The sequence below is a fragment of the Dreissena polymorpha genome, chromosome 11 (assembly GCF_020536995.1).
Source record: "Dreissena polymorpha isolate Duluth1 chromosome 11, UMN_Dpol_1.0, whole genome shotgun sequence".
NCBI classification, from domain to species: Eukaryota; Metazoa; Mollusca; class Bivalvia; order Myida; family Dreissenidae; genus Dreissena; species Dreissena polymorpha.
This window is the reverse complement of record NC_068365.1, coordinates 25,114,384-25,125,885: the sequence shown is the minus strand read 5'-3', so window position 1 is coordinate 25,125,885 and position 11,502 is coordinate 25,114,384. Positions and strand designations below refer to the sequence as shown.

General features: G+C 34.9%; 2 protein-coding genes across 2 annotated transcripts in view; one reads left to right on the top strand and one right to left on the bottom strand.

The window, feature by feature from the left end:
• Window positions 1–3,262, bottom strand: part of LOC127849705 (extracellular matrix protein A-like) — a 36,402-nt gene extending 33,140 nt beyond the window's left edge. The window contains exons 1-2 of the mRNA XM_052382451.1: window positions 3,181–3,262; window positions 1,385–1,435 (exon numbers count right to left, since the gene is read on the bottom strand). Coding sequence (XP_052238411.1) covers window positions 1,385–1,435; window positions 3,181–3,262 — 133 coding nt within the window. The remainder of the gene's footprint in view (window positions 1–1,384; window positions 1,436–3,180) is intronic.
• A 7,627-nt stretch (window positions 3,263–10,889) lies between these two features.
• LOC127851335 (E3 ubiquitin-protein ligase RNF213-like) overlaps window positions 10,890–11,502 on the top strand; it is a 173,717-nt gene continuing 173,104 nt past the window's right edge. Inside the window, exon 1 of the mRNA XM_052385048.1 lies at window positions 10,890–10,975. The gene's annotated coding sequence lies outside the window, so the exon portion shown is untranslated. The remainder of the gene's footprint in view (window positions 10,976–11,502) is intronic.

Sequence of the window (11,502 nt, the reverse complement as noted above, 5' to 3'; positions counted from 1 at the left end):
TGAACTTAATTGACAACATTTTACAATTCCATATTGATCTATGTATCGTTAAGCCACTGGTGTGGTTAGAAATGTGTATTGTGGCCCAGTTATCAGAAATAAAGGCTAATATTATATTAAGCATGATCATGTCTCTCACAGTATACGTATATGCCTCGCTATGACAACTTTTGCGTGTATGCGTTCCTCACAGAAACGTATTGTTATCTCTCAAAGGCAAAATAAAGAAAAAACAATTTAATACAGAGTCATGAGTGGCTGGATGTTTCCTTGAGGAAGAGGTAGTAACAACGGCACAACATGATCCGAACGCACAGTCGACATGGCAATGCACATTATTATGATATAATTAAATTCACGACTAGGCCAAGGAAACGATTAAAATCGAAAATCCATATATTAGATGACAGTTGAGAGTCGAGAACCTAATGTCGTCGGTCTCAATAAAATGACGCATCTTCACCTTGTGACAACCCCTTATAGCATACGGTACTCTTTATCAAATAACATTCGATTCTCGTTATCCCCAACTCGCGTATCTCGAAACTCTGCTTATGTCAAAGTAAATCCTATGTCCCAACTTCGATCATTATTTATCTCATACGGATTTTGATTTTTACATTGTATATATAAAAGCGATTTTCTTGAAAATCGGTTATCGTCAATTAATTTTGAGATGAATTTCATGTTCTTATACATGATTTTACCTGTAAAATCAACACCTGTAACAGCCGTAAGGTGTGGAAAGTAGGGCCCAAATGGCACAATCCGCAATTGCATACCGATAATCAATATATTGTTGTAAAGGTGTGGCAGTGGGGTTTCTGTCACAGGTTATTGTTTACTGCGTACATGACGGCCGGTAAATTTACCTCGTGTTACAATGCGGTTAAGGCCCAGTCTAACTATGATGCCGGCGGAGCTTTAGTGCGTGATCAGGCATCTACCGGGATGAACCGGGGCCCTACCGGGATGAACCGGTGCTCCACCGGGATGAACCGTTGACGACCGAGCACAACCGGGGCTCCACCGGGAAAGTATTAAAATGTTTAATACCTCCGGGAGTCACCGGGAAGGACCGGCAACGACCGGGGTGGCACCGGGAACAACCGGGACTGTACCGGGAACAACCGGGACGGCACCTTAGCTCCACCGGGGCCAAAACACACCCCGGCAGAGCTACAGCAACGCCGCGGTGGAGCCCCGGTGAATGCCGACAGAGTCCCTTTATAGCTACGTTACATAAGTAAACGGTGCTCTGACGGTGCCGTCCCGGTTGTTCCCGGTGCAGTCCCGGTTGTTTCCAGTGCCAAGCCGGTCATTGCCGGTCCTTCCCGGTTACTCCTGGTTCATCCCGGAGGTATTAAACATTTGAATACTTTACCGGTGGAGCCCCAGTTGTCCCAGGTTAACTGCAACCTGCATGTGATATGTCCTGAAATGGATACAGAAACTTCGTTGAGCAACCTATACATTATATTTGTACTTCGTTGCGCAACCAATACATACTCTGTGCGAAACCTATACATAAAGCGACTTGTAATTTCCTTCGAAACAAAGCATTTGAATAATTAAAATACATGTTCGTAACCTGTTTTGTACTTTAAAATGTGTAATGTACACCGAATCAAAGTAACATGTAATTTTGTTTAATTTAAGTTACCGTAATTGGCTATTTTAACAGAATAACCACCTTATGCATTGCTTCAAATAAAAATATTTCGATTTTAGCTCAAAATAAATTTAAAGGTTGCAACTACGCGCATTTGTTATTAGTTTGTTATTGAAAATAGGTACTGTATTAAAATAATGCTTTCGTAGTGAAACATATACCCGACGTCGTAGCGAAACGGACTACGCTTTGACCTCGTCAGCCCCCAGTGAACATCTCTTGTTTCGCTTTTTTGATATTTGTTATTTCCGTCTGTTAATTGCGCTTAACTTTTTAATCATTGTACTTAAAACATAAAACGAATGATTTTTTTATTGTTTTATAAAGCTTACTCAAACTGCAGCCAAACGAACACCAATTTGATCAACACCATGTCAATGAACAGATGTTTGAAAATTAATAAGAAGTTTGCCCTTTGATGTGATAATATTAATAATTATAATTGACATTAATCGAAACGGGAATTCTCAAAATTGAGTTATCCATAAAGAACGAAAGAAATTGTTCAGTTTATCAGCTGATACCAGTAGATCTTAGGCCAATAGACCTATGGGTTGCGTTAGTAACGTTCGTAAAACTATTTTAAAAGTATTTGAGATCATTTAATAAGACCATGTTATAATGGTATCGGATTAATCTGGATTGCTTTATTGAAAGAACAGAAATTCCAAATCATATGGAATCATAAACAAACACAAAAATTTATAATAACAAAACTACCAGGTATCATTAAAATGTAGCGTTGAGGTTGGAATTCCCTTACATTTTTGTACATATATTCGAAGTTATTTTAAAATGTAATAAGGATCATTACGCCGACAATCAAACATGCTGTTCCAGAAAGAAGGTTTAAACATAAGTTGTCTTAGAAAAACAAAAGAAATTGTTGAGCAGTTTGCATTTGTGCATACCATGTTGTCTTTAAGAAATGTAATAAAAATAATAAAACTTCAGTTTAATAAAACCATGATGGTTTTTAGAAGATATATATGTTCAATAGTTAATGCTCATTTGAATTAACTATTATTAAATTTGAAAACTTGATGGACACGTATATGTCACAGATGTTGTCCAAGTAGTATGCCGGGTACGACGTGGTCGTAAGTTTATATGATCACTACAATAAAATTGTATCAGAGTTTAATGCATTTAATTACAAAAGGCAGTACAATGAAATGAATAAAGACATTGCATAATTATTAAATGTTAAACACGTCATATAAAGTCCGGTTTGTTTACAATCACTTGCGTCTAAATATATCAACAATATTTCTGGCTTAACAAGATCTAGTACACGTAATGGTCTATAATTACATTAAGTATATTACCTTAACGAAAATTCTGATCAGTATGTGTACTTTTTTCGTTTCAGTACTAGAGTCTATTCCTGACATATGTGCTCTTGCTACAAGCACAGTTTTTATCCGGTTTCTTCTTGACAATTCGAGGGTCCTTAGCATGCACGTCAGATTTGAGGATAGACCAGTTTTAACAACGACATGCGTTACCTTTGTTACGGATCTTGTTCGTACTGCGGACGGAATCATTCATGAGATCAATGGTGCCATAGAACTGGTAAGTACAGACCATGATAAACTTGTATTTGAACATGGTTACTTGCTTTAAGTATTAATTGAAATCATGGTAGGTATAAATATGCAAATCATCATTTTGCCCCCCCCCCCCCCTCCCCGAAACGAAATACTGGTATATTGCGTTCGTTGCAGATACACAGTGCGTTTTCTTGGTGCGCAACTGCTAGATCAAACGATACGTTTGAAATGGAATCACAGCAACCAAATCATGCTGGAACAACTCCAGTAAAATATTTCATAATTTTCTGTTTTGATTTCATTTGCCGCGTCTTTTAATATTACAATACGATCGTCTGCATACATCCTTTTTTCTTAATATTTTCGATCATTTTATTTTGTTATTTCAGACGCTCTTTATTTGGCACACAAAACATCGCGAGAGTCATCCGGTTGTGTTCGAAACATTCTGAGTGATTTAGCGCTATCTCCTGACCCTTTTGCCGAATTAAAACCGTTGCTGGAAAACTTAGAAATAAAAATTGTGAGCTTTGCGTGCAACGTTGAAATCGGGATGAAATTTTTGGACATTCCAATACCTCTTCACGATTGGACTTCGCCGACGGATTCCTGCGAAAATCCTTTGAAAACTGTTAAAATGTGTAAGCTTCTAGTAAACACATATCATATGTTTACTGTAATTCAACGTTATTTGATTGCAATAGGACAAAATATGTAATTCTTAGAAAAAAATGAGATAAAAGAGGACCGCTTTCACACCACATACATAATGAAATTCGTTTTTTTGTCATTCAATGACATATGATATTCTCTGATTGCGATCTTGGGTTATGTATATATACCAATATTATAAATGTTTTCATTGAATTTTCATGTATTCGTTTTTACAGAAAGATGCTCATGAATGTGTTGTTGTATCACCTCATTGTTAAAATACCTTAGAGATATCATGCTATTTCTCACACTCAACAAAATGTTAAATGGTTACGTTTTCTTGATTGACACAGGTTTCAGGTCTAAATAATTAAGTTTACTACGAACATGGTGCTTTATAACTATCCCTGGTGTAATCCGTATGGATCAGATTTTTTGTATATGGTGTATTGGGACTTTCCTTGGGCACCCTGGTTAAAAAATAGAATTGTCGAGTTTTTCAATGACAGTTAACATATTCTGTTTACGTGGGCTTTTTCGGCGTAGCTGTTTAACGTCACGTTTGACCTTAGATGACCTTCATTCATGATAGGTCCCAAATGAATAAATCCGAATTGTGCATTGGCTTATATACAAAAAAAAATCACCGTAAACATTGGATGCATATCATTTGAACTGAAATATCAATAAATTGTAAATTGCATGTAAATTACAATAAATTAAAAACTGTTATGATACAAAACATCCTCTAAACATTACATCGAAATGTTTTTCCTTAGTTTACGAAGCAGTATAGCATTAATCACATGTCTCTACAATTAAAAGAAGCTATTGTTTACATGCCGTAACGGTCACACTAAACACTACGAAACAGGCTAGCTAGATTGCACTTTACCGGTACGCAGTTGTTTACCACTATCGACAAAGCGGGGATTTGGGGGCGGTAGCCCCCGATACAAAGGAAATATATAGGTGTTGGAAATAAATCTGTCTTTGATTTATTCTAATCCATGTTAGCGTTTATTAGTGTAAATATGTTTCTTTGTACTTTGTTTGTTCATTTTTTATTTAAAGTTCTGTCTTTCTGCAAAAAATCATATCACTATGATGCTTGCAATATTGAGTCTTTTATGTTAACATTCTACTAACATCTTTACACATTATAACACATTATATTTTATTTCATTTCATTATGTTCATAGTATTTCAGTGGCGAGTATGTTTTCGTTCTTATTGAAACTAATGTATTACTCGTTCAATTATGAAAACCTAGTCATTACATTACTTATTGACAATAAAACATACACTTTCACCTCTTCTTGTCCTTCACTTCTTATTCAAATTTGTAAATTCAGTAAAATTGTCTTATTATCACACACTACCTTCATTAAAATACATGGTTGCTTCATTCCATCTTCTTTCACTGGTCGCAAACATTTCAACATCAACGCCGTATATCTTTTAAAAAATATTTCTTGTTTATTTATTATGTGAGATTCTTACATTAAGTTTTGTTGTAATTATACATATTTTCATTTCATTTTTTGCAATCATAGTGTTTTGATAACAAATGCGGTGGTATTGTTGTTGTTATTCGATAAGTATGCTTCGAATAAAATGTTAACTTTTTGACAAAATTCGTCAGTCAATACTGAATGATCTATTCCAGTCACCATAAAGAACAAGTGGATTGCACATTCCCTTGCCTTGCACAAATTATCAACGCACAATTGTTGTTGCAATTCGGGATCAACTTAATAAAATGAACTGGGCAGAATGAAAACATCCAAATGCACAAATTGTTTTTAATGGGTCTTGTTCACAGAATTTAATTTTTTTAATAATAAAAGAAACTTACTTACAAAACTGTTTTAGTTTGGAATAGTTTATTGGTTGTAATAACAAGAAAATTATTTAAGAAGGCTTCGCTCAATTGGGGTCGAACCCGGGACATCTAGAAGCAAAAAGCAAACACGCCCCCCACAACAGGCTTTCAAATTTAAAAAAAAAGTAATACGAGATTTTGATCAATTGATGAAAAGCGTTACAACCGCATAATTAGTTTAACGATTTGGATCAATGAGTATCCATAACAATAAACTGATACTTTATCACTTAGTCATGAGTGTTATTTTGCTTGTTGGAATATAGTGCATACATGTTTTTAATCTACCAAGTTGTTTTAGAACTAAACATAACAGAGAGACAAAATTACGCGATGGAAATCTTCAACATATTTATAACACATTTTACTGTCAACTCTATGCTAGTGTAGTTTTCACGCCTAAATACAATAAGGTGAAAGAATACTTGTCATATGTCTCGTGCAACCTTATGAGTTATTAAGTGTGACCAATTTTTATATGTACATGTATATGGAAGAAGCAACATTACTGGTGTAAAAAAGAAGTGTTGTTGTAATGTGAAATAACATGTATAGTAGCTTGTCAAAATTATTGGTAGATTATTGTCAAAGAAAACATTTTTACGTTATTTCAATTGAATGCAAACACCGTTAATTGACTATAGAATTTCAGAGATCGCTGTTCATTAAATAATATGAACTACCGTGTATACCAAATACGAAAATATCAAAGTCAAAGATTTGTTATGAATATTGCGTAGTGCGTACGCGGTTGAGATTTTTTACTAAAACTACAACAGTTTACATTGACATTGGGAGACCACCATCCACTCGACAGATTCATAAGGTTTTGCTACGTATGACCGGCCTTGATGTCTAAGCATAATTTTTATTAAGCACATGTAAAATAGTAGCTTTATAAATAACGTATTTCAATTTCAACTTCAACGAGATACTCTTCAACGTCTCAAGGACATCTACTGAAGAGGACTAAACGATCTGCAAATTTAGAGTGCGGAGTGCTTCTTAAAACACGAATATAATAGCGTTCGCCAACGTATAATACACTGTGCAACCAGTAGAATATAACCAAGTCAAAGCATTGTCTCCGTTGTTGCAAAGTCTGCCAATTGAGTTCATTGATGATTGATGTTTCACTATCCGGCTGGTTTGGGTTGAAAGGCGTGTTCGCTACGAATCTGGCAGCATTACGATGTACTTGTTCGATTTGAATCAGTTGAGTTGTTTGTTTGTGAGTAGGATTCCAGATGGGTGAGGAATATTCCAACTGTGGTCTAACTAATGATTGATAAGCTCTTTCTTAAACTAGTTTGGGCATTTGTTAAGGTTTCGTTTAATAAATCCCAAAGTTTGTGAAGCCTTTCCAGTTATTTTTTCGATGTGAGTGTCAAATTTCAAGTTGTTGTTCAATTCAACGCCTAAATATGCACGGTGGTATACAGTTACTCAAGTTTCACCACTTATGTATCATCATAGATTTATAACGTTCTTTGTTGGATGTGTTGGAGATATTCATTATTGCAAATTTTTTTCACACTGAATTCCATCTGCCATGACTTACTCCATTCTACAATTTTATCAAGATCTTGCTGAAGTTTCTGTTGATCGGCTGGAGATTTAATTACACGATAGGTTACACAGTCATCTGCGAATAGTCGTACTACAGAGGATTTGTTATCAGTAGTATCATTAATGTACAGTAAACACAAGAAGGGGCCGAGGACAGTCCCTTGAGGGTACTCCTGATGTTACGATGGGTGTTTCTGATGTGGCGTCATGTACAACAACTTTATGGATCCGATCTGCTAAAAAAACAGTTAATTCATCGCCTGGTGTCATGACATAAAATTCCAACCTTGATGACAAACGTTGGTGAGAGACCTTATCGAAGGCCTTCGAAAAATCCAAAATGGCCTTATCTATCTGTTCACTGGCATAATCTTCATGCAACTTGTACATGACATTCATCATGATAAATGGGTGATGTCGTCCAGTCGTCCCTGTGGTGTATCAAGCAGACACAACAGTGACCAAAGGTAGGTCACTAGGTCAAACTAAAGATTATGCTTGTTAACGCGTTTTCGTGCACAATCATCAAGACATTTGTCTTTAGACACCTGTTCCTATGATCTCTTGGAAGAGTTCAAAAATGGTTCCGTTCGTCCAAAAACGTTGCCGCCAGAAGGCGGAGCAATATTTCTTACATTATAAGGATTCGATGACAGCTAGTGAAAAATATCAGAGTTATATGTTTTTCCCCCATAGTCATGAATATTGCTAAGATTTTTATCCCACAACTTAATATGTTTCCATTTTCTTTTCTTAACAACCTTTATATTATGATATCTCACTCAATGCCGTTAAAACGTATTGCACCAAGTGGATGTCGAAATTTTCTTATTCATTTCAAAAACTAAAATAAAGGTAATTTAATTTTATAAAAATGCTGTCATTTTAAACTAAATTGATTTTTAAATGTCGAAAAGGTCTTTAACGATTATATAGCAGTACTCACTACTCATACAAGTGATATCAGAAATAATCTGTAATAGCATAAATAAAAAAAAACGTATTGACGGTTAGGTCACATTTCAAAACATCTAATTCGCTGACCACAAGTTTTTCATTACAATATGCAGCATAGATTCACGGAGGAAAAAAAAGACATACATAGACAGAATACATAAACAGTCGGATTGGCAGTATGGGTAGTGCCGATGAGCACGGTTTGAATTCCGTTAGATGCACATTTTTTTCATTATTTTCTCATACTTGAGGTTGTTATAGGTCATTCGTTAAGGACGCTGCTTTGTTTCAATTGATAGCATTAATTGACATAATCAAATCGGCAGCAATATGTAAAAATTACGAATAAGATATGAAGTCCATTTAAAAAGAATGCCTCTGTTAAAATAGCAGAAGTCTGCTGGCCAAGATTCAGCTTTGCCAATAGCACTATAGCAAGGGTCTTTTTGTTAATAAATCTATTTCGAAAAATGTACACTATTTGTAAACAGAAACTTGTATTTTGAAATGAAATCGAAATAACAGAATGGTATTCAGCACATCGCACGAATATAGAGAATAATAGGTTAGTGTTGATTATAGATCAGGTTTATATCATGCGAGGCTTAGAAAACAAAAAGCACGAGCATGATAAACCTGATCTATAATCAACACAAATCTATTATTCTATGTATCCCACTTTTTGATTCAGTAAACCTTTTTATTTAAACAAAATAAGTTTAACTGGATAATTTCTCGAGATTTATGACGTCATTTAGTCGAAAAAATGACGTCATTTCGTGCCGTGGTTTATAGCAGAGATTTAATCAACGGGGCTTTAATCAACCGAATTCGCTGTAAAAGAGGGATAAACTACATCATATAAACACATGTACATGTCTGTAAAAATCTAAAGTTACAATAAAACTATAAAAGAAAAACTGTGAGTACGCTGCATTCTTACCTATATGTGTATTAACGAGTTGAAAAGGCTCCGAAAGGACACCGTAGAATGTGTGTTTATTTCATTTCCACATTCTATACATAGATGGTGACGTCACTACGTTATTGTCACCTCTATGCTTAGACGCATCGCATTCCCCTGGTTTGTGGAATTATGCTTCCGCCAAAGTAGTTCTGCATAGGAATGACAATCTTAATAATGAAAGAAAAATCGTTGTTATTGTGTGTTTAAAACGTAATGTTGTTAAAAGAAATGTTATTTAATCATGTTTAAATGCGATTGTGCTTCTCTATTAAGACTGATAGCGATTATCAGAAGCACGATTACCTGACCTACTTTCGCTTTCACTTTTCACTCGTAAAAGAAGTGCTACCCACAATTCTTTTCGCGTGAGAACACAGGTCAGTAAGACCGGTGTGTACAAAATGTCATTTCCCAATCTCTTGCACGACGGTTACATTACATTCACCTCTCAATCTCTTGCACGACGGTGACATTACATTCACCTCTGTGTTGGGCTCAAAACGGACTATTGTTATGAAAGCGTCTCATTCATGTCATGATCATTCCAGGCGTTCATCATTGAGGTTACAGTATACTAAAGAATCTCTTGCACGACGGTTACATTGCATTCACTGCATTAAAGAAAACCATCTCATACCATGATATATTATATCAGTCTTAATTCATTATTATAAAATTGATATGTTTTTTTGATGTTTCGAAAACAACATACATACACACGTCGAAACAATTCCTAACGTCACTCAATAAAAATTATGTTCAATTGTTTACATTTGTGAAGTGCGTGGAATGATTCCATCTGCGTAAATGGGCAATAAAATAGTTCCAAAGAGTTGCATTAAAACTCGCAAGTTTTTGCACGATTTATCGTACATTTAAAAGTCTTATTTCTTAATTTATTGCATGCGATCTTAAATATCCAATCAAATATACATTTAATGCGTTTGTTCGGTTGACCTATTTTATAGGCAAAGTGGCAAACCGAGCATTTCGCAGAGTTGTATGTGAGAGCAAGGAACGACAACTCTGCGTGGAGATAGATTCACCTCTGTGTTGGGCTCAGAACGGACTATTGTTAGGAAAGCGTCTCATTTATGTCATGATCATTCCAAGCGTTCATCATTGAGGTTACATAATACTAAACAATCTTTTGCACGACGGTTACATTGCATTCACTGCATTAAAGAAAACCATCTTATACCATGATATCTTATATCAGTCTTAATTCATTATTATAAAATTGATATGTTTTTTTTTTATGTTAAGAAACCAACATACATACACACGTCGAAGCAATTCCTAACGTCACTCAAAAAAAATATGTTCAATTGTTTACATTTGTGAAGTGCGGGGAATGATTCCATCTGCGTAAATGGGCAATAAATTAGTTCCAAAGAGTTGCATTAAAACTCGCAAGTTTTTGCACGATTTATCATACATTTAAAAGTCATATTTCTTAATTTAATGCATGCGATCTTAAATATTCAATCAAATATACATTGAATGCGTTTGTTCGGTTTTACCTGTTTTATAGACAAAATGGCAAGCTGAGCATTTCGCAGAGTTGTATGTGAGAGCAAGGAACGACGACTCTGCGTGGAGATTGGTCATTTCCATGTATTGAATTATGTAGTTTTACTTTCGTTTTCCATATGATTTGGGTCGAGAAGGTAGAACAGGTTAAACTGATCAGCAACTTTATTGTTCGGAAATAAATCGTAAGTACTGGTATTGTGTAAATTTATTTGACGATGGTCATGCTTTGTAAACGAGTTTTTGTTGATTTTAACACTACACTACTGTACATGGTTGATTCAGTTTTGTATTACAGTGGGAGGGGCATTGTATGATTTCCGGAAAAAAAGGTTGTAATGTCGTTATACTTTATCTATCGTATATATAGTCATGCGATGTGATGGTAATTGCAATGTCCTATATTGATTTTTCATATCTAATTTATTATTTTCATTGTAATAACATAATATTACGAAACATTTTCTAAAAGCTTCTTCAGCATTTTCAAAAAGCTTCTTCAGCATTTTTCAGCATTGTCGATTAAGGTCTGATTTCTGGAAAATCTACTTGTCATTTCGGTCACATGCATGTGATGATTTTATGTTCAGGTATAGCTAGTATTTATTTTAATATTTAGTTCAAAGGGTTACACTGATTTTGTTTCACTTTGTAGGTAAAATAGTTAAGATATTTGAGAATTCTAATCAACTCGCAGGTAAAATAAATACTT